The sequence below is a fragment of the Musca domestica genome, unplaced genomic scaffold (genome assembly GCF_030504385.1).
Source record: "Musca domestica strain aabys unplaced genomic scaffold, Musca_domestica.polishedcontigs.V.1.1 5, whole genome shotgun sequence".
Taxonomy (NCBI): domain Eukaryota; kingdom Metazoa; phylum Arthropoda; class Insecta; order Diptera; family Muscidae; genus Musca; species Musca domestica.
In genome coordinates this window covers 12,713,149-12,737,408 of record NW_026712346.1, presented here as the reverse complement: position 1 = coordinate 12,737,408, position 24,260 = coordinate 12,713,149, and the positions used below count along the sequence as shown (strand labels likewise).

General features: G+C 34.8%; 1 protein-coding gene across 6 annotated transcripts; it reads right to left on the bottom strand.

Moving 5' to 3' along the window:
• Positions 1 to 6,639: 6,639 nt before the first annotated feature.
• LOC101889912 (ubiquitin carboxyl-terminal hydrolase CYLD) lies at positions 6,640 to 23,948 on the bottom strand. Of its 6 annotated transcripts, none has more exons than XM_011291964.3 (11): positions 23,667 to 23,946; positions 22,733 to 23,299; positions 19,006 to 19,906; positions 17,087 to 17,480; positions 16,801 to 17,021; positions 14,274 to 14,428; positions 13,981 to 14,199; positions 13,681 to 13,915; positions 7,347 to 7,488; positions 7,086 to 7,285; positions 6,640 to 7,024 (listed from the first exon to the last, which is right to left on the bottom strand). In XM_011291964.3, exons 2-11 carry the CDS (start codon positions 23,246 to 23,248, stop codon positions 6,831 to 6,833), a joined length of 3,177 nt encoding a protein of 1,058 aa, XP_011290266.2. In that variant the 5' UTR covers positions 23,249 to 23,299; positions 23,667 to 23,946; the 3' UTR covers positions 6,640 to 6,830. The 6 variants fall into 6 exon arrangements, with proteins under 6 accessions (XP_011290266.2, XP_058984019.1, XP_011290267.2 ...); XM_059128036.1 differs by having other exon boundaries at positions 19,321 to 19,906; XM_011291965.3 differs by having other exon boundaries at positions 17,087 to 17,354; positions 23,667 to 23,945.
• Positions 23,949 to 24,260: the final 312 nt, after the last annotated feature.

The following is a 24,260-nucleotide window of genomic DNA, read 5'->3' as shown; positions in this document are numbered from 1 at the left end:
TGTCTAATTATACCCTCAGCCTTTTGGCTACAGAGGGTATATACAATTTGATACGTTCAAAACGTGCCTAGTCGAAATAACGGTCTTAGACCCTAGGTCTCTTTGGACCAAATCCGTTTCAGAACATTTGGAGTCGATCTAGCGATGTCCGTCCGTCCGTCTGTCTGTCTGGCTGGCTGGTGCGTACATCGTAATATTTTTGTGAAACTTAGATCAAGTTCGGAGATGGGCAATATCGGTCCACTCCTTTTGGTACCTCCCCCACAAAAATGTTGAAATTTTCAAAGAAAATATTTTATTGCACAGAAAGAGAAAAGATAATTTGATTTTGGTCCAACTTTGCCAATCCTTATATTTCCATCAGCGCTAGGTCAATTGCGAAAATGGACAATATCGGTCCACTCCTTCGGGTACCTCCCCACAAAGGGACACAATTTTGAATAATTAAAACTATCATAAAATGTGATGTAAGAGTCTGATTGTCTTCACATTTCACACATCCCAATATTTATATTAACCCAAGGTCTGGTGTTAAGATGGACAATATCGGTCTACTCCTTCTGGTACCTCCCTCACAAAAGGTCAAAATATTCAAAATATATATTTTTGCACAGAAAGAGAAAGGATGATCCGATTTTGCTCCAACTTTGCAAACCTAATATTTGCATCAGTGCTAGCTCAGGTGTGAAAATGGATAATATCGGTCCACTCCAACAAGTACCTCCCCTACAAATGGACAAAATTGTCAATACTTTTATCTGTCATAAATTACGAAACAACTCAGCGATTCTTTACAACTTGCTATATCTAAATATATGTCTCTCATGCAGAATCTTGAGATGAATATGGAATTCATGATTTCCCATAAATTAGTTTGCAGTAAATTTAGTTAGTTATTTATATTTACATACGAAGTGGACAATATTGACCCCTTCTTTCCATACCCACTCCATAGAGGGTCAAGAGTTTGAAAATTCATAACAGAAGTCAAATATTTTAAAATAATCGAACATTGGCTGAGGGTTTACATCTGTCGGCAAAACCGACCGATACTTTTTTACTTGTTTTATATTCAATCAAATTCTCATAAATGTCCATTTTAGACGATCTCGGAACTAACAGATCCTGCAAATAAATTATAAATTTAATATATTAAAAATGTATATAATGTCATCCATCTTTGTGAAAATCGTACCACTACAAAAAAAAATTATACTTCATTTGAAAATTTGTAGCATTATGTCTCTTTGGATAGATTTCCTAAATATAAGTAGTTTATACAATTTAGTCGGTAAGGGTTTTTGTAATCTATAGACTTAGACAAAATATAAGTAAAAAAAGACTAAGTTAGGCCGGACCGACCTTTAATGCCCTTCACTATTTGGTAAAGACAACCTTTTTATATAAAAGTATCAGTAACATGCTTAAATGTTCAATGAAAAAAATACAATAAAAAAAATCAATCAAATCAAAAAAAAAATATGGCCCTGATATATTTCGGGTTGATTTTTGAGAGTTGATTGACCACTAAGAATTAAAAATATGTCATTGGAAAACTTCAAGTAGATCTGAAAATGAAATTCTGTATTATAAATAGACTTTTTAAACATATCTAGTATTTTTTACAAAATTATTATATTGGGAGTAACCCACGAAACTTGAATTGAATTTTGCGGTTTCTTCACAAAATTGAATCCAAGATATAATCTGTTCCAGAACTGCAAAAATACCTTTATGATATCGAAAAAACATTAAGTTCGAACTTTTAATGCCCTCCACCATTGGGTAAAGAAATACCAATAATTCATGCATACCCATACCTATACCAATAATTCATGCATACCTATACCCATGGTACAATGAAGAGAAGGTAGGTCAACTTTGAAAAAATTGCAAGTATAGAGGTGTACCTGTTTGGCTTGCAATGTCAGAATTAGTATAAAACAATAAAAAATCAAACAACTTGTTGCATTTATTTTGAATAAATAATTAAAAACCGCGATAACTGAATGAAAGGTCAACACTTGTTTTCAAAATATATCTCTAAAGGATTGTTTCGCTACAAAAACTCTAGATTTTGTCGATGCATGCGTTGAAATGAACATTTTGAAAACACCCGAATTTGAATTTTTTCTGAACAATTTTTTTTGTTATTGAAAAGAAAACACATACATAAACAAAAAAAGATGACGTATTAGGCCAAGAAAATAAAAAAATTAAAATCATATGGTTTCATAGCCCTACCTTGATATCATTGTACCATGCCTATACCCATGGTACAATGATATGAAGGTAGGGCTATGATACCATATGATTTCAATTTTTTTATTTTCTTGGCTTAATATGTCATCTTTATTTGTTTACGTATGTGTTTTCTTTTCAATAACAAAGAAGTGTTCAGAAAACATTCAAATTCGGATGTTTTCAAAATGTTTATTTCATCGTATGCATCGACAAAATCTAGAGTTGTTGTAGCGAAATAATCCTTTAGAGATATATAGAACCTGGTTTTGAAAAGAAGTGTTGACCTTTCATTCAGTTTTCGCGGTTTTCAATTATTTATTTAAAATAAATGCAACAAGTTGTTTGATTTTTTATTGTTTTGATACTAATTCTGACATTACAAGCCAAACAGGTAGACCTCTATACTTGCAATTTTTTCAAAGTTGACCTACCTTCTCTTCATTGTACCATGCCTATACCTATAAATACAATGTTTCGCCACCGGAGCAAAAATACATTATGACTTACAAATACCGATTTTTTTACAAATATGTGGAAAAATGTGGCAAAAATCATCAATATCGGGAGGTACCTTTATATGGCGGGTATACCAAAAACTGGACCGATATATCTCACTTTTAATACCAAACATCCTAGACACAATATAAATTGTTCTGCCTGATTTTGTAGCTCTACGTCAAATAAAGTGAGCTGTATCGCGATTTCAACAGACAGACAGACGGACATTGTTATATCGACTTAGAATTTTATGGTGATCATGAATACATATATATATACAGGGTTACCCATATTCGACGGACCTTTTCGGCCCATTCCAATCGACGAGGCTTGTCCGCAGGCAACATTCTTTGCGTCAATTGAATTTTGTACGGGAACAAATGCAAATCAATGCGAATAATCCGTTGTAAAGTGGACCGAGCCATGCCCAACTGCTGAGAACGGCGTTTTTGGGATGTTCTTGGGGACCTCTCAACACTGGCTCGTACGGCAGCGATATTCTCGGCCGAACGCCTTGGTCGACTTTTATATGGCCTCTTCGGATTAGAAAGAGCCTTACCAGTCGAAAATTTTTCGTATAAACGCTTAATGGCGTTCTTAGAAGGCGCACTTCTCACATTTTTTAATGTTTTAAAAGCACGTTGAGTTTTGACAATTGACTTCTTCTGTTGAATGTAAATTTCAGAGCGCTCGCGTGGCGTGTATTGGTTCATGGTAAAAATCTGCTTGGACTGACGCTTCAAACGCGGTATGTCATTAAGCGATGTGACATCTCTGTCAAAAGTTATGGCGTTGCCAGATGGGTCCGTCGAATATGGGCAAACCTGTATATACTTTATGGGGTCTACGACGAATATTTAGGGATGTTACAAATGAAATAACAAAGTTAATATACCCTCCTTTTCAAGTAGATTCTTGCTGGTTCTGGAACAAAGCTATAGTTAATATTGAAATAACTTGAAATTATTTTCATTTTTATTGAAAACGGTACGCACATATACAAGTTGTGTATATGTTTTGACAGAATAGGGTCACCAAAAGAGGAAAAAATTATTCAGGGTATGGCAATGTAGACAATTAGTGTGTTCGGGTAGATCATTCACATAGAAAATAAATGAGAGGGGTCCTAAAACGAAAGCCTGTGGAACACCGGAATGAAGAGGCAGAAAATACGATTGGAACTTTGAACAGATCAAATAAAATCCCGTCACTATGCTTGCCAATATTAATATCTTCACGAATGCGATCAGTGTCAGAAAGAAGTAAATGCGACGTACTATGTGCTGCTCAAAAAGCAAACTGAGAGACACAAATATATTTAGAACAGTGCTGAATGATTTGGTCCTTAATAACATGCTCAATGATTTTTGATTAAGGTGGAAGAATAGAAATGACATGCAAATCACCAGGTCCACATTTTTTGTTTTTGGTAGTGGTAAGGCCCGCGCTCTATTCCAATCTTGAGGAAATGTTGAAGTCATTAAAATACAATTAACTAAATTAGTATCAACACTAAACGTCTCCTCAAATTGAGAACAACCAACAGAACATCGCCGTTAATTTCAAATCTCACACCTTCACCACCAACACTCCCGATATTTTCTAAGAATTTCCTCATATCTGAAAAATCAATTCCACTAAATATCTTAGAAATATATCTCATCCGTGCCTTTCGCATTACATTTTTAGCCTTGTTACGATACTAGCAGTAAGTTATTCAGTTAAAATCAGTTCTATCACTAAGAAATGCAAAGTAAGCAAGATCCCTAAGTGGGTTTGCAAAACGAATTTTTCTGGAATTCATCCGTTTATCCTCATGAGTATTAACAGGTTTCCTAACTTAAGAGGTTTGAGACAAGAATACATTTAGGATTAACATCAGTAGCATTTTCATATCATTCAAAATCATACGCATTTAAGAATGAAATCACACGATCCCAATCAATTCCAGCATAATTACGGCATTCTATAAAGTCCGTGTGGGTTTCATTATCAAAAAACAAAAGATGTTTATAATAAGCAATGGTCAGAAATACCAGGTGATTAAGCTTGATCAGAATATGCTATGAGGGAAATATCACTAATAAGCATATAAGCCATAAGTGATGTTGATCTACACCGTAAGTCAAAATGCGTTTATTTTGAATTATGGACAACTGATTAATTCAAGCGAGAACGCAACGATCGAAGCAAATCACATCCGCAAGAATTAAATAAGTTAATATTAAAGTCACCAACAGCAATAATGTTTGAAAAGCGAGAATCAAAGGATCATGGTGACCAAATTCAAAATCATCCAAGTTACCTGTCGGCAAATATACGACACCAAATAAAATGCTTAGACCATTAACTTCCAAGATTATAAAAAGAGATTTACAACTGTGCACAGAAACAGAAAATACAGATATAAAGTTGAGCCCATCATCCCACCTGCTTCACACCAGGGGGTTTTGTAATTGATTATCCAACGTTTCAACTACACTGTTCGATGTCAAGGCAAGTTCGTGTTTAGTCCTCTTCTTATATATGTGGCGTGCAATGCTATTATACTATGTATGTATGGAACTCATACTGATTGTCGACAACTATAAAGTTTCCTCCAACTATGGGGAAGAGTGAAGCTTCAAAAGTCTTTGCTACTGACGACAAAAGCGAAATCGGCCTGTATGATTCCCCTTTGCTGTCATTCTTCATTCTTGCCTGGCTTCAGTAACGGGAAGCCAGGCTTCGAAGACCATGTAATGACTTTTACGAGATGCTCAACTCTCTGATTGTCATCTCGGCAGAAAGAGATCTACTACAATCAAATACTCTTTGTTTCGTCCTTTAACTATCCGTATGCTCGAACTGAGGTCCCATCATCCTTTCTACAATGGTTCAACAGCGATTTAATTTACTCTTTCGGCTCAAATGCCACAATACTTCAGATGATCCAAACCACCTCCTGTGCTCCTGTACCAAACTGTTAACATCAAATACCAGTTCTCGAATTCTGTGATCAGTAGGATAACGGCTCATCGCACTCATTCGCTGGTTTCACTGCATCTGCTAAGATATTCATGCTATCCGTGCTAAAGGAAAGTACCGAGTTCAGAGGTGATGAAATCGGGCGCTCTGCTTATGAAGACAGTTTTGCGGGGATAGTCTGACCCAAGCGAATGGCATGTTGTCAAGTCATTTGTCAGACCAGATGACACAATAGTTATGTCTTGTGAACAGTGAAACTCTCTTTTATTTGGCCGAGAACATCCTCATTTAATACGCGACATTTGTAGCAACAATTGACTTTGCCTTTTCGTAGGACGGAATGACTTAATTCTAAGGAGGCATTGAAATACCCCAATACCTGTTAACAGCCATTAACCGGAGGGATGTGGCCTCTCAAACGGCTTTGATTCGCTGGTCTATGAAGTTTTGACAAAGCAAAAAGAACCAAGGTATGGGTTTTTGTTCCATCACGCACGGATCAAAATAACCCGGATCAGTCATTCCGTGATATGCTAAGACGTTGTTGTTCCAGGTCAATCCTGTTGAACAAAGACGTGTGTACTTTTGCTGCAATGAGAAAAGGTTGTCTTGACGAATAAAGATTCATGCGATATCATCATGTTTTCAGGATATTCCCTCAACACACGTTCCCTTAATCCTACTGTTACCACAATATGGCTGCCACAATAACAACAACATAGTTGGCATAACGGAATAACTATAGCCTGCCTGAAATTCGCGAGGTAGATTATCAGAAACGCGTTTCTCTCGCTCACTCGCACAATATATCAGCCCGGTCTTTTTTATTAATAAAAACCCATAACCCATTTAGATCATTTCCGCCATGAAACGGAGACTAATTCATACGAAAAATATATGTAATGCTGCAAAATAAAAGAAAGGACATAATTCGCGAATAATTAAATTTTTTAATTTAATTTTTTTTAATTGCATTTCATTAGATTTTATACAGAAGCTGTGTTTGTTTGAAACAAATACATTTTATGTTTTCATTTTAAACAACAGTTCAATTGCAAAATTAGAGACAAAAAATACAGTTGTCAACAAACGGAAATTATAAATACGAAACAAGAAACGGATTAACGATACATCATAACATCAGTGCTCTGGTACATGCACATATAGGCATCGCAGAACAATCGTTTGGCATGTTCGGGTAGCATTTTGTCATTGGAAGATGTCTCATTTACGATTCGAGATCCCTCTTCGGAAAGCCATTGGGGCAAATCAGGCACTGTTATCATCTCGGGTATATTGTATCCATTTTGTTCGCCTGCATAAAAGAAATTTGCATATCATTAAAGAAATAATGGGGCTATATTTAGGCTTCCTACCCTTTCTGTCAGCCATAGAATCGAAAAAGCACCACGGAGCATCGGGACCCGAACCAGCCTTTACAAATGCTACATAATGGGATGTTTCAATACAAACAACTGCAAATAATTCCATGTAGAGTCGTGGCACGGTCATGATGTGATCGGCCATTACTCGGAAATCTTGAGGCACTGATAATTTACGATGTTTGTGTTTTCTCCTGTCAATATAAAATGTTATTTCTCTGTAACACTATAATATCTATTGCAATTCAAGTTCACCTTTTAACATGCATATGAACAGTTTCAAGGCACTTTGGGCAGAAGGACGTGCTTTCTAAGCCAACACCGCTCTGTAGGACACCAAAACAATCACGGCATTCAAATTCGGCTAACTTTCCGCAAACAGAACATTGTCGTGGAGCTAGAAAAAGTAAAACATAGTAGGAATGATTAAATTTTCGATTTGGAAGAATATCATTATTTTTATGAATGCCCATAACTTGTGTTTGGTTAGCTTGAAAATGTGGACCTTCTGTATTTGCGTATACGGCTGGGCATTTTGCCCAGTGTACTGATTTTAGGTAATGTGGCGTTTCCACTACACTTGATTCGCTCTCTATTCGTTGTTTGACCCTTAACTATGAAAAAACTACTTAATTCTTCACACAAAATTTCCTGAGCGAACACTCATATTTGTACGTTGTTCAAATCAAATCACTCTCAGAACAACGAAAAAATATGTCCCATCCCTAACAAATGAGAGCATTTATCGAAAAAATAAATTATGACATTTAAAAATTAAAAATAGGAAAATTTAATGAAATTTTAAAATTTTTTGGGAAGACTGAAAATTATGAATGAAAACTACAATGTTGAATGGCGTATGTACATTCAAACGAAAGTACATTTTGTTTTCTCTCTCATCCGAGGTGCGCATTTTGTCACGAGTTGAAATTTCCGCAGAAAACTGGAAACAAAAGATGCAATATTTTCAAAATGTTTGTGTCGGCAGGAAAAAAGTTTGACAAGTGTCTCTCCAGCAGAATTTGAAAATAGAAAAATACTAAAATAGGTCCAAAATGTCAACATTTACACAAAAAGTTGAAAACATGAATGAAAATTGTAAAATTAATGATATAATAAATCTTTGGGAGGAAAACTAAAATTTCTTCTATTTATATTAGTGTGAATTTAATGTATTTTCGTATAAATTCCCATTTAAATTAAACAAACAAAATTTTTAAAAAAAGGAATTATTTTACTATGAATTACGAATCGTGCCGTATGAACAGGTTAATTCGTGTACGTGATTCTGAGAGCAAACAACGTCATTCAACTTATCGTGTGAACATGCTATAAGGTTCTAAGTCACCCACCTAAAAACTACAACAAAGATAATTCAAGAAACCGCATGAACATTTCTTATTGTAAGCAATAGGTTTGTCCGCTTTCTCTCTCACTCTCTCCCTCTTACTAAACACTTTCGAGAGAAAAATCTCTTTTTAATGATTAATATTAAAATATTGTGAATAGAAAAAATTCCAACTTAATTAAAAGTTTTCAATTTTGTAAGGATATCGAAATATGTTTCAACAAAATGTCTTATACAAGCCACACACAATACAACCGTTGGTACAACCCGGAGTATTGTCAAGTTGTATGCTTCGGCCACAATCGATACAACTTTGTATACAACCTCTTTGTACAACTTCACTTTTCGAAGAGTTCATTTGAGATAAGACGACACCGGAAAAATGCATGCTCTATAATTGACTCAATAGCTTTTATTTATTATTAATTTTTTAAATTCCACATTATAAATTGAAATTCCATTTTATATACACATTCAAATCACACATTTGTTTGAATTTCGTATTGTTTTGATGTGCGAAACAATGGTGTTGCCTCTTCAAAAATAAAAACAAAATGAAATTGTATGCGACATGCCCAAAAACGTTACAATCGATTGGTACAACATGCTAAATATCCAAAAATTTTGATTTTTCATACAACCGAGACACAACTTCGTACAACCGGCCCACAAACGATACAATTTTGAATACAGGTTGTACAACCAGTTGTATTGTGTGTGGCTTGCATTAAAATTGTTTTGACGACCCACCTGTTGGGGCTTTAATGGACAATTTCTTTCAATTCTCAGAAAAAAATTTAAAAAATCTCAGTTCGTCCTCATAAAAAATTCTCGTACAAATTATTATAAAATATTGAGAACGCAGACGTGCTTGTCAAAGTTTGTTGTCCAAAAATGTAGACAAAACAAAAAATGTTTAAAAATTATTTTATTTGACAAAAAAATTGACTTTTTTATAAAATTAAAAATATATTCGTTAAATTTGTATAAATCTTACAAGACTTTGAGGAATCGCAAGTAAATGGTGGTTCTTTCAAATTGAATTGTGAATACACTTGTATATCAGGTTTACTTTACTTTGCAATTTTACACAATATAAAAAATACGACTATATTAACAAATGCGGTGTCACTTTTCTAACCTTAAAAAAATCCGCACTGGACGCGTTAACGTTTTACATAATATAGAAACCTGTATTCCTATTATCGGATCCAATGTCAGTCAAGAAATTACTTTTGACAACAAACTTTGTTGTTTTACACTTTTATGATTTGACTTTCAAATCAATATAATTCTTAAATATTGTTCAGAAACATTAGCACTTCCGTTAACTATATTGTTTAATTATTCACTTAAATTTGGTCACTTTCCTACTTTCTGGAAAAAATCTTACATTATACCTTTACATAAGTTTGGTAGTCTTACTAATGTGTCAAATTATAGAGGAATTGCAAAATTAAGTGCCATACCAAAATTGTTTGAAAAATTAATTACTGCAGTAATTTCACAGAAAATTCAATCTATATTGAGTCCATATCAGCATGGTTTTCGTAGTGGTCTTTCAACTACAACAAATCTTATAGAATTTAGGCCAACAGTAATAAAAGGATTTGTTCAGCGTAAACAAACTGATACAATTTATACTGATTTTAGTAAAGCTTTTGATAGGGTTAACCATGAACTCCTAATATATAAATTAAATTATATGGGTTTCAACACAAACTTAGTCAAATGGATATCATCTTACTTAAAAGATAGATCACAACTAGTTTTGTTTGAAGGGTATCTATCCAAAAGGATTAACGTTCCATCGGGTGTTCCACAAGGAAGTCACCTTGGACCGGTCCTCTTTCTTTTATTTATCAACGATTTACCTAATTCCATAAATTACTCGAAATTGTTAATGTACGCAGATGATGTTAAATTATTCATTTCCCATAATTGTGATAAACGATCTAGTTTACTTCAAAACGATTTAGATAGCCTTTTTAAATGGTGCAGGTTAAATTGTATGGAGTTAAATTTAAGCAAATGTAAGCATATGTGCTTCTCCAGATCTTCTTCTCTGATATTACAATATAATATTGACGGTCATTCATTATCTGTAATTAACTATAGATTCATTTGTCGATCTAGGCCTCTTGATGGATCCAAAATTAAATTTTAATAGCCATGTAATAACAATGGTAAATAAAGCAAATGGTGTTTTAGGTTTTGCTAAACGGTGGGCCAAAGAATTTTCTGATCCATATATAACAAAACAGTTATTTACGTCTCTTGTTAGACCAATATTGGAATATGGTTCTGTTGTATGGGATCCTCAATATGCAATATACTCAGATAAAATAGAATCCGTGCAAAAACAATTTCTACTATCTGCCTTACGAGGTTTACATTGGAATAGTGATTTTGTTTTGCCTTCTTATGCTAGCAGGCTAAAATTAATTATGTTGCCTACACTTAAAAGCAGACGTATATGTTGAACTCCATGTTTGTACTAAAAATATTAGATGGTAATATACCTTCAGATTTCCTAATCTCATCTATTAGAATTAATGTTCCGTTTAGATCTAGTAGATACTACCAATTATTATTTACTGATTTTCACCGCACGAATTATTCAATGGGCGAACCTCTTAGTAAAATGTGTGTTGACTTTAATTCTGTGTATTGTAATGTAGATTTTTGTATGAGTTTAGAAGTTATTAAATCTAGAATAATTTTATTTTTAAACAATTAACATACATGTTTTATTATTTGACGAACTAGCTGATGAATTCGATTCTGTAGCTGGTTTTCAATTTCCTACTGAATTCCCATTATGATGCGGATCATGATGTGTACACGATCCCTCCGTAAAGGGAGGTCGCCCCCTCGGTCGGCAGGGGTGGGAATGTGAGGCGTGGGAACGTTCGAAAAAAAAAAATAGCTTACTGGCTGACCTTACATTGGCTTACCACACATAGTGGTAAGGGTAATATGTGTTTGTGCATTTGTTTGTAACATGGAAAAGAAAGCGAGATAGACCCATAGTTAATTTTGAGGATCTTCGTAGAAACATTTTCTAAGTCGATGTATACATGTCAATTCATCCGTCTGCCCGTCTGTGAAGATCTCGCATTTATTATCCGATTAAGATGAAACAATATTTGTTTGGCCCAAGAACGAACCCTATTAAAATTGGTGAGAATCGGTTCAAATTTAGATATAACTCGAATATATATCTTCAACCGATTTCAGGTTTATTTAATACAGCCTTGAAGAATGTACTTTAAGTTTGGAGAAAATCCGTTCATCTTCCATACATATGTTTCACCCGCTTTGGGGTTTTAAGTCTCCCACATGCACAATATGCACTCCATAAGAAGATTTTATAGTGATATGTTCAGATTTTTATGTAGCTTTGATATCATCTTCATCCGATTTCAGGTTATTGTTCACCATAAAGGGTGAGATGAAAAAACTGCAACCAATTTCAGACTGCTGTCATTTCCAAGCCACTCTTCCAACAGCTGTTAAAATTATTCCAGTGACAGCTCATTATATTGTTTACAAGCGTACAAAAGCATTTTGGTGAGAATTTTCCAGAAAAAAGTTATTCGTGATGGAATTCAAGCGTGATAGTGTGATTTCTTTGTATTTGGCTGGAAAACCACAAGTGGCTATCGTTAGAGAACTCCAACATTTGAATGTGAATAAATCTTTTGTGTCTCGTACCATCGCTCGTTACCGTGATACTGGTAACGTAGCCCGGCGTCAATAAAGTGGACGGAAGACAACAGCAACATCAGCAGAAATGTTTCGTAAAGTAAAGAAGCGACTTGATCGAAACCCGCGTCGCAGTGGCCGAAAAATGGCTCGTGAGCTGAATATATCTCAATATTACATTATTGAAAAATTAGTTCGGGGTAAAGCCATTGAAATTCCAAAAAGTGCAAGAACTTACACCGCAACAGAAAGAAAATAGACTTAAAAGATCTAAAGAGTTGCTTCGTTTGGCCGAAGGTGGTGAACTGCCGAATTTGGCTCTCTCCGATGAGAAAACATTCATTGTCCAGCAGTTTGTAAACAAACAAAATGAAAGTGGTTACTTGCCAAAGAGTTCAGCTGAAAATATGCACCTTCGGTTGGCAACCAGAACTCAAGCGCCGGCCATGGTGATGGTGTGGGCCGCCATAACAACCGATGGTCGCTCTCCGCTCGTATTAATCGAACGTGGCATCAGAATAAATGCCGAATATTATCGCGAAAATATTCTGGAGGGTGTATTAAAGCCTTGGGCACGCAAACATTTCGGCCGCAGATCTTGGACATTCCAACAGGACTCAGCATCATCGCACTCAGCATGCGCCACCCAAAAATGATTACAAAATGAGGTTCCTCGCTTCATTTCCAGCACTCAATGGCCACCAAAATATCCGCATACCAATCCGTTAGACTATTGTGTCTGAAGTATTTTGGAAAGCACTAAAAAATACCAAAGTGTTGATCACCTCAAGCAAGCGCCTCGCCGGGAATGGGCCAAAATACCGCAGAGCAACATTCGGGCAGCGTGTGACGTTTTCTTTGGCCGTTTGAAGGCAGCGTTCGAAAATAAACAGTATGGTACTGTACCGATAATGTACCGTACCGGAGCGCAACCCTTTTTTTTTGTTACGGGAGCTTTGCAAAATACGCATATTGGTGTAGAGTATCATATAGTCGGCCCCGCCCGACTCTTGACCTTTACTACTGATTTTTATATTGGAACTCTTTTTCCACTTTCAAATGATTTTAAATTCAGTTCCATAACTGTATACGAAACACGAGAGCCATATTTTTTGTAAAATTAAAAAATAAAGTTGTCCGACGTTTGCGCTTTGAAAGAATGTGTCTTGTGACATAATTAGTATTGGATTTTTAATTAATTTTATGAGTTACTGACAAATATTTGTAAAGTCTAAATATGACAGCACTGCTGGTTTGGGTAGGACTTGTGACTACCTTATTTTGATTGCTTTTCGTTAATTACCGAAATAATCAGCATTTTAATTTTACCTATTTTTCGGTTGGTCAAGAAATATTTTTTTCTGTGACTTCCCTTTTAAAAACAGTTTGTCACAAAATAGTCAATAGTTTACAAGTTGATTGATTTCTACAAGAGCACAGGCCGACTGTATAAAATATTGCAATAAGGCAAAAACATATAATTATATCAACCTTCTGACACAAAATATAAACACTTATTCTAAACATACTTACAATCTTCGATAATGTCCGTCACATCTAATACTTGTGATGGCAAAATGCGTGGATACATTTTATAGTTCTTGCCAAATCTGGGCATTTGGATAATAAGACAGGAAGGCACTTCTTTCAGTTTAATGTCTGAAGTGAAGAAGCTCTGTTCAAATAGCTGCTGTACACTGGGAAATGACAAACGGTCGTCCTTCTCCACAAACAGCTGATAGTAGTACGCATCCTGACCAGAATTCAACTATATGAATATATTTAATTAAAGTTATATGCCTCTTCAAAATAATTGTAAAATCCGCGAATTACCTTAAGGAACGGTTCCGCCCTCAATATTTGAGCCAATAAACAGTTTAAAAATTCTTCCGGATCCTTTTCTTCACTAGTCAATCCGCTCACCGAACTAAGTTTGTCCAGTAGTTGACGCAACTTCATTACCCGATCAGCACGAACGAACATGTGCTTGCGCAAAGGATTAACAATTTCCTCCCTCAAAACGGTTTGTACTTCCGTGTAATGGCTTATATCCTTAAACAATAACAACACATACACACACCCATGATTTTTAAATTCTCGTAAAGAACAAGTTGTATTTGGCTTACCTCTTTGTCTGGCGATCTGTAAAGGACAGCATCAAACACAGGCGTGAATGCGAACATGGAAAATAACGTGACGTCCAAATAACACGAGTTATGATGCCCTTGGATGCCCTTAAACTTACCACACAATTCTTCCAAATCGTTTAAGCCGAAACATTCTTAAAATAATAAATATTATTTAAATATTTTTATGAAAAATAAATGTTCTCGGATAGTGTTCAATGTTTCTACTTTCTAGTTTAATGGCAGTTAAAAAGAACACCATTTTCTATATGTGGCATATGTGTTTATTGGTTCAATATTCAGTATAACTGCATGCTAAGCGCTCACATCGAAAACACAAAACCAAAGGAAGTTTCCTACTTTCCTTTATAATATATGATATACAGATGAAAATTGGTTTTTAGCAAAAAGTAGTTGAATTGCCTTTCCAGGTGTATAGAGAGCTGTCAAAATTATTATTTTTTTTACTTATTTATTTATATTCAATTAACACAGTTACATAGCCCCTAGGGCCATGGACGGTTCCAAAAACTTCTATACATAACTACTCTCCAAAAAAATACCACGGATGTGAATAACTTAAGACCTATTTTGTTTTTGTTTAATGTATGAAACATGATTGTGAGGGAGATAATGCTAAACATGAATGTCTAACTTCCTTACGATTACATATCACATTATGAGTTTGGGTTAGAGAGTAGTTATGTAACGAAATATGTCCCTTCTTTTTCAGAATTATCTTTGTTGTTTAAAATCACTTTGGCAGAGTTCATAAAATGTAAATATTGCTTTCAACCCTAATATTAATAAACATTGCACTAACTTTTATGAACATAGGAATTTATTTATAAATATGGATTGTAGCAAGCCTTATTCTTTCTTCAGGCTTGACTTTCTGCCCTTGAATGGTCAGGAAGTTCTTTTCGCAATACTTTTTACTATAAATGAATGTTTTAAAAAACACACCCAACTTTCTCTGGCGAAAGCCGTGTGGAGTCTCTCTACATAATAACAAGTTTCTTCCAACAGAAACAAAATTGTAATATACGAAGTAATATTTTGACCTATCTTATTATATTCTATCCTAATTTGTATAAGCGAACTCCCAAAATCATTTAAAAATTGTATGTTTTGGAGAAGAAAGTACTCTTTTGAGTATCAACCGCGCATCCCATTTCTTCAAGAAACAAGCTTCATATAATTATAATTATGACAAAGCTAACATTGGCTTCGATAGAATAGAATAGAATAGAATAGAATAGAATAGAATAGCTGCATTTGTAAGGCGCTTGTATCTTTCACCTAATCCTCTACTTTATTATTTTTTTTACTTTATTATAGTACTTTCTTTCTTATCAACCTAACATAATTACATTATTTTACGAAGCCAGTAAAAGGCTTGTCTGTAAATAGTATTTATAAACATGTTTATACAGATTTGATCTTATCCATTGCTATAGATTTCATTTTTAGTACTACATTATTTTATTACTTTTGCAAATAATACTTTTTTATGTTTTTTATTCTACATATTTTATGTTTAATTTCTGGAATCTCCTTTGGAAGTCCATTAAGTGTGCTTGGTAGAGCGACATCTAGAGCGAGCTTCCCATATTCGTTTCTAAATTTCGGTATTTTGTAACGTCCTTCAAGTCTTTGCAAAAGTTCTTGGCAGCCAATCTTCCAGTACTATATGTTATATGATTTTTGATTTCGAGTAAATTTTATGCATATCTGCCTATATACATACATTTCCCCATCTTACTGAGGCATAAAACCTTAAAATGGTTAAAAACTACACAACTTCATATGATTAAAAGTCCCATCCATTTTAAGCGATCCCCTACAAAAATATATATAAATATCAAGAACGGCATTCTAATTTTGATAAAAACTGTGAATAACCGTATCATATGAGATTTACGCGACAATTTTTCGCACACAAAATAATCTTTCTAAACATGTTTTCTTGATTTCTCATTTTTTAAATAATCTGTTTTAAAATCACATCGGATTCAAAGGAAGTTATACCACACTCGGTATTTGGATTCTTATTGCACGAGTTCTATAACCCTATGATGAATAATCCAGGTCATTATTGTGCCGTCAAATTATAAGAAAGATTAAAAAAAAACAAAGTCCAGCTTGAAAATGTCAGCACTTTTTTACGTGGGTATAGTGGATGTAAAATAAAACATATGATTTCCATAGGGTGTGTTCGGATCCGTTCTCTCAACACAGATTTGTAAATACATTGCTGTAAGTAACATAAAGAACTTGTTGGCTTCAACACACCTTTACATGTTTTCGTTTTACTCTAAAAAGAACATAGCTTCCAAGTGAATTATTTTTTATGGGCCATTTAAGATATTTTTACTAAAATAAATACTTCATTCCCATACATGTATCATTGAACATTTTAATTGTTATTAAAATATAACGCATAATATTTGGAATCCCATAATAGTCCCTCCTAACTGACAACACATACTATTTGGATAAATATCTACTGGTTTGGCATACTTACTTATTGGTGCAATAGCTCCGGGCACAATTGGACAATCCATATGTCCGAATGTTTGTGGTTCATCTGGTATGACATTCTGTTGTTTTGTCTTGTAATTGTTATTGTTATTGATAACGCTAACATCGTTACCATCAGCTCCTTCTTCAGCCGTGAAACGTCTATCGCTGGAACACTGATGCGACTCCACAAACAAACCACGTCCGGCTGGACATTTAAAGAGCCTTAGAACAAAGTAAAACAAAAGTTAAAACGTGTGAAGTTACGCACTATTTTGAGATTTGCTTACGATATGCCATTGAAACCGCCGTCAGTTGTTAAAAGCTGTTTATCAATGTAGTCATCTTCCAACTCGATGCCAACCATAATCGATTTAACACCCGGTGGAACTCCAATCCAGCGTATAACTCCATACAAGTGGCCACTCTCATCGGGCATGTTAACTTCAACCATCGATCCAACCCCCAGACCTGTGCCGGGAATTTCTGGCAACGGCGAACTTTCCGAAAAGTTTCCATCCAATACTGTTGGCAATAGGACTGGCGATTCGTATACATCTGTTGCGATCATATCATCAGTGGGAGTATTAGCATATATTGGTTGATTAGCAATTGTAATATTATTCTCATAGGGGATCTGTGGTGAGGCACAGCTACGACCACGTTCTTTTTTCTTGTGTGATTCTGAAGTGATTAAAAGTGTAATATACAGGACGGGGACAGATGTGAATGAGATGTTTAAGGAACAAAGTGTAAGTAAGGCCAATACAGACTATCGTCATTTTGGGAATGTTTCTTAAATGTAAGTATGTTGTATGTATAACCTGACAAATATGAGCCATATTCAATGGGACTTCCGATAGGAGATGTAGTGAAAAACTCTAAAACGGTCAATGGTATGTTGTGATACAGTGAAGCCTCATTGGGTGTGGCGGTTGATGCACGACCTATTTCCATTTCTTCAGTGTTAACTTTTTCCGCGTTTTATGTAAATAAGTACATATAGAATTTAGAAACACACACAAAAAATAGCTTAAAAAAACAAATATATTCGAGAAACCGATGCGTAAGAATCGTTGCAATATAAACAAACAACTAAAACGTTAAATGTCACGTCAAAGGGAATAAGGTATGAGCAGGAACAATACGAAGCGTCTTTAGCTCGCGAGAGAAAAACTCGCTACTCCGAGATTAAGCTATGTACACACAATGAATGAATAATCGGTTCATCAGAAAATCTAAATTTTATCTGAACATAATGAAAGCATTTTACAAAATGTACCTATTCATAGTTCCAGTTTTGTGCCAGAAGATCAGAAGAGGAAAATCTTTACATTGTAATACGAAATTATTTTCCATATAACATAGGCGTGAATTACCACCAACTGATTTGGTTGAATATTTTCTTTGTAAAGATTTTAACATCACTAGTTTGAATCTCAAAACACAAGGGAATCTAAAAATAGTTATGCAATTGTTCTCGCAATCGTTTTGCCTGCGCCACTCTCACTCTCCTTCGTCATACACATTCTCTCTTGATTTCAATGAACTGGCTGCGGAAGTCTTTGCAGGGAAATATTTGTACAACTTGACATAGAATATCAGTCGGCAAACCAGTAGTGTTTCATCGAGTGGAATATTCAATTTTCATTTTCTATGTAAAAATAAATTTCGAAATGCCTGAAGTTTAAATAAAAATAGACATTGCCTCCCATTAGGACCAAGTCGTTAATTAATCGAATAATTACACGATTTGTAAAAAGGTAGAAATATAAGTTGAATTTTATTATACAGGTCAATTTAATCATTTTTATATCCGATCAAGAGAATTAAATGGTCCATTCTTAAATGTGTAAGCAGCCGGAATTTATCGTTTAGTAGACAAGACCTCCACAAAGCAATTGCCAGCAGTTGAAAAGTGATACAAAAATGGCTGATTTGAAACCTCCTCTACAATTTTTTTAATTATGCCTGAAAGGCTAATTCTTTATAGGCCAGACTAGATTTAATATATATTTGTACTTCGATGGGTTGCAATATAATGAAAAAATGCTAACAAGTAACACACTTTTCAATATGTGATACACCAATTTACGCCAAGTGTAAGAAAGGTGTTTATTTTTTGATCACATACAACTCAATCTCCTAGTCCATGTCGCCAATACTACCTAGGGAATAAAGTTCTTTTGAAATTTGTTTAAATACTTACTTTGAGGTTTCCTATCGACATTTTTGTTCGATGAGACCGAAAAGTCATTCATTTTTTTCGTATTGCCACCAACTATGTGCGATAATGGATTTGATGACTTATTGCGATTGTGTTTTTGGTTGCCAGTATTACTACTGCCGTTACTACATGCTCCACCGCCTCCAACTACTGATGATTGTCGTGTGAGGGTAGAATTTTGCAATTTTTGTTTGTTAAGTATTGCAGCGGCGTCGCCTGCTGTCTTTGGCCAATCGCTACCTAACAACTCAACGAGATCAACGTCTTGACGTGTTTTGTCCAGGACAATTACTTCACCTTCATTTCGCGTTGACTCGTCTATGTCGGTGTTATCAATGACGACAATGTCCCGGTCGCCCATATTCAATACTGATGACGGCTTGGTTTGATCTGTACGTTTATTCTTGAGTATGCCTGACTGTGGCTGTGTTTGGGTCTGTACAGTATTGGTGGTGCGCCGCTCCAAACTCCGCTCGTAGTTTTCCACGGTTTGCTTGAACTCTTCGTTATCGGCTGTCATCACACTGGAATTGTCATTCTTGGAATCCATCTCTTTCGGTTTGGAACTAGGCGTATCACACAAAGTGTCGTAGAATGTGGCTGACGCTTCCTTTTGTTTGTTCTTTGGTTTTTTATCGGGTTTGGGCGATATGCTACGACTGAGCCCGCCACCCGTCAAAGCACTGCTTGGGCCGATCGCAGATTTAAATTTCTCAAAGGTTTCGCTCAAAAATTCTCGTGTTGAAAATTTTTTTTGTATGTCTTTCGGTATCGGTGTAACCCAATTAGCAGTAGCAAAAATTGCTAGTTGTGACTCACATTGCATGTAAACTCCACAAAACGGTATTTTGTCGGCTTGAGGGGAGGGACCACTGTCTAAGTGCTGGAAGTAAAAAATATAAAAGAAAATCTCTACAGAATCTCTGGAAATGCTGCAATGGGTTAGCTTTTAAATATGTATTTGCTAAATAATATGAAACACTTATTTCTTGCATAAAAATCAAGTTAATTTATTTCGCCATTGTCCACAGGTCAACGTTTCTTACCAGCCCGGCTTAATGAAGTAGAATTGTTTTGGTATAAACTGATCACGCTCAACAGTATTTTAACATTGTTTTTGTGATAGCTTTATTTCTATACTAAATTCAACAACATATACTAAATTATCAATACCTTCGTGCGATGGTCGGGGTGTGGGACTTTCAAGTCAGTTCAATCTGTAGCTGTATTGAAATTGTTTTATTTTTCATGGAATGAAATTTTTTGCTTTTAAAATGAAATGTTCGTAATTGTTACATTAAATTTGTGTTTTTATTAGGCAGATGGCATCCGTTTAAGGTATGTTCGTTAAAGATTCACACTTTTACATAGCATCGATAGCAAGTTTCTATCGTCGGCCAACGCCGAGTTTCAAACTTAAAACTTCCGATTTTGTAGTCGGACGATTTTTCATAACTTATTAGTTTTGACCTAACGGTAATGCATTGCGTAGTTCATTGACATTACCTTTTATTGGGTTATTCGGATCAAAAGCTCCAGTGTTTTAGCTGCGATGATTCATATATTTTTATTTTACAAGAAAAAACTTGAACAACTTTACAAATTTATAAAGGAAAACGTGGAAGTGGAGAATTCTTTAAAGGAATTGAATGAAACGATGAATTGGTACAAAAGTTGAACATTTTTTTGGGAAGTCTCTCACTCTGGTTGAAATTCCTATTATAGGTTAGGTTATAGGTTATTAGTCTATTTCATAATTGTGATTTTAAACATCTAAAAGGGTCAAAACAAATTCAAATTTCTACCGTCTGTCCACCTATCAAAAATTGGTCAAGAAAATTACAGTCGTTTTTCTTTTAACTAATATAGGTCCCACAAGTTGAATTAAAATTAATACGGAAGTTACGAAATGCACGGTCTAGGCTAAATCCCTCGATAATTAGTAAAATATGATTTTTTAATCCAGAAGAACTCGACACGCCAAATGACAGTTGAAATGTAGCGTGTAATGGAGCTACCCTCATATGAAGGTGACATCGACAAGGTTGGAAAGGCTTTACAAAATCGTGAAAAAGAGAACTAACTGTATGACCTTTACACTCAGAATTGCCATAAATGCACAAGATGTTATGTTTATTTGATTTTCTGACAAAATAAATAAAAAGACTCAAAAATGTAAGAGAGGTCAAGTTTTCTCTACAGAATCACTTTCTTCATATCATTAAAAATGTATTTAATTACAAAAAGGCCAAATATTATCTATACATAAGTTGAAAAAGAAACACTTTTTAGAACCGAATTTAAATAATTTGTATTCATACAAACATGACACAAAGTAAGCCATTTTGTCCACCAAGAGTCCTAAATGTCAAATTATAATTCAATCGCTGACTAAATTAAACGAAGAGGTTTTTCTATACAATAAGAACCCCAAGTGATAACTAACTGTTGACTTGATGCAAAAATGTGGCTAAAACTTGTCAGATTCTCGAAATTGAGAGCTACTCTTGTATGGCGTTTATAACAAACCGAGTATCTATGTCTAAAATCTTTGTATGAAGATTTTTAACCAACGAAGATAAATTAATGCGCGTTTTTAACAGCATTAGTTTGTAGAACACTCAATTGAATTTTTTAGTTCATATATGCTGTAATATGGAGGTTCTAATCGTATTCTCCAGCCATATAGCTGTAATTTAATATTTAAGAATCTTATATACTACATCTAATATCTATATATGTTTTAAGCTTTATCTTTCCAATTTTCTTATGGGCATACAATTTACAACAAGTGAAAGAAATGTTGGTGTTCTACATTAGGTCTAGTAAATGGGCGATATATTAGTCGTGGTAGTGATTTCGGATAGAAATTAACATTCACTGCAAAAATGACAATATATTCACGTAACGGACCATTTTATGTAATTTGGAGGTCCTAATCGTACTCTCCAGCCATATAGCTGTAATTTAATATTTAAGAATCTTATATACTACGTCTAATATCTATATATGTTTTAAGCTTTATTAATGAGTATTTCAGATGGGCCTAACTATAAGCCTCTGTTATTGTTTTAATTTCGGTTTAGTTGGTCAAAGGGCTTACCCACATTGTATTTCAGTTTTTCAAGATACATGTTTTCAATACGCATACAGAGACCATTTCAAAACAAAATCGATTTCCGCATTCCAGAACATCAATTTCTAACACAATGCCACTGATTTTTTTACATATAAATTTAAAACCCGTTCCTCCGCCCCAAATAAATACTTAGGTTTAAAGAAATGTATCAATTTTAAAACAGCAAAAGTTTAAAATATACGTTAAGATAGAAAACTCGGAAACACATGCCGAATATGCAAACTACCTGTCCATAATGTAAAGGGCTAAATCCACGGTCGAGGCCGTCTGTTTTCTTCACTTTATAATTAAGAATGCAAGAAAACGGCTTCTGGAATCTATACCTCGAAAGTGTGGACTTCGCTGATATATTTTTAAGAGCGATCTGCCTCCATCCACCAAACTCAAGTTGAGCTCTTCTTTTTTGGGAATTCTTTTCTTAACGTAAGTCAACTTGGTATAAGAACATTACCTGATGACGATGATAATGAAGATGTACGGTAAATTCCAAATTATCAAAATGCATGGAAGTCTACACGTTATTTCTTTTGACAATAAAAATGGGCAAGAAATGACATCTTATATTCATACCAGTAATTCCAGTGCAAAGAAATATCCCACAGGCTGTAATTCTCGTACGGGTCCAATATAACGAACAATACAGTCAAATCGTTGAGCGCTATTTGAGAACACTTCGCCCTTGACACTGACAAAATCGTTAACCTTTAGATAGCTAATCCATTTACAGTGTTCTGTGTTTTTAATCATTCGTAAACGTTCATCTGGATCAACTATACTTATGACAAAGGGCCACAGATTTTCTGGCACTTTTGTTAGATTGGCCTGTGGACATTCATAGAGATTTTCATATATCGGCAATTGGGATATCAAATCAAGTACTTGGACAGTACTATAAATTTTGGAACCCACTGACACCGGTCCTTTCCACTGATAAATTTTGATTAGCGTTCCGGCAGGGACAGTGAATTCATCACTGCATCCGTTGGCGCCAACGCCCTTCTCAGGCGGCACATCAGAACTGTAATGTAATCGTAGTTTGCTTGATCGATTTACAACTGCATATTTCGAAATTGTACAGCCATCCATCGCTCACCGTGACTCAATTTTGTATTTTGAAAAGGTTGGGAATGTGGGTTACTAAAGGGGGAGTAGAAGAAACAAAATATCAAATAAAACATACATACAAATATCAAATAAAAATTGATAAACCCGAGGAGGGCAGGATGAGGTAAAAGGTGAATGCAACGAAAAAAATTCTATCGCTGGGAAATGCAGTTAACGTGGATTGATTGACTCAAAGAGGTTCTGGGAATGATGCTGATGATGTTGATGCAGATGTACAATCAGGAAATTACTGTCGCCATAATTCTAGCAAATCTCTAAACATAAAGGCCTTGTATGCAGACACAAATTTGCTCAAATTACCATGTAATACTAATATTTGTAAACAGGAAAAGCAAAAACATCAAAAACATAATAGTGTTTGTTGACCCTGAATACTTACAGTTTACGATTTCGTATTGACAGGCACCTTGAAGAAACTACAAATACAACAACATTATTAGTCACTTCATTAACGATTTTCAGCTGGCTGTGTGCGAGCAAGTTCTTCAGCACGAATTGTGTTATTCCCCGTTTTCAGTTTTATTTTATATCGACAACAATAGAGTGATACGATGAAATTGAATGCAATTTTAGCAATTTCACGTATCGTCGAAGACACTTGAACAAGAGTGAAGCTCCAGCAAATTACGAAGCTCCGACCAAACACGGAATGCATGATAAAAACAAAATTCAAAACAAAAACAACGATTGCCTTCAGGGATTCATAAATCGAGACAGTGAACAGGGTTCTCGAAGCACAACATAACGACAGGTGGGGTGTTCACTTAATAACCAAAGAACTAGATACATCGTTTTTTTTCGACCAAATAACATGGTACAACAAGAAAAGGTTGAATAAAGGCATTGTACAATCATTACAAAGTAGGGCTGATTGATTACTTTTGAAAACCACAAATCTGAAGTGAGGATCTTATAGTTTCAAGTTTGCCAATAACAAATTCAACAAGTTTTTTGAAAATTAGTTGTTGTTGCA

What these genes read in the sequence shown, in the direction of transcription:
- LOC101889912 (XM_011291964.3), bottom strand. Translation starts at nt 23,248, where the DNA reads ATGGATGGCTGTACAATTTCGAAATATGCAGTTGTAAATCGATCAAGC. An exon ending in GGCGGTTTCAATGGCATATC is followed by an intron (nt 17,022 to 17,086) that starts GTAAGCAAATCT and finishes CTTTGTTCTAAG; the next exon opens with GCTCTTTAAATGTCCAGCCG. An exon ending in TTCTATGGCTGACAGAAAGG is followed by an intron (nt 7,025 to 7,085) that starts GTAGGAAGCCTA and finishes TCTTTTATGCAG; the next exon opens with GCGAACAAAATGGATACAAT.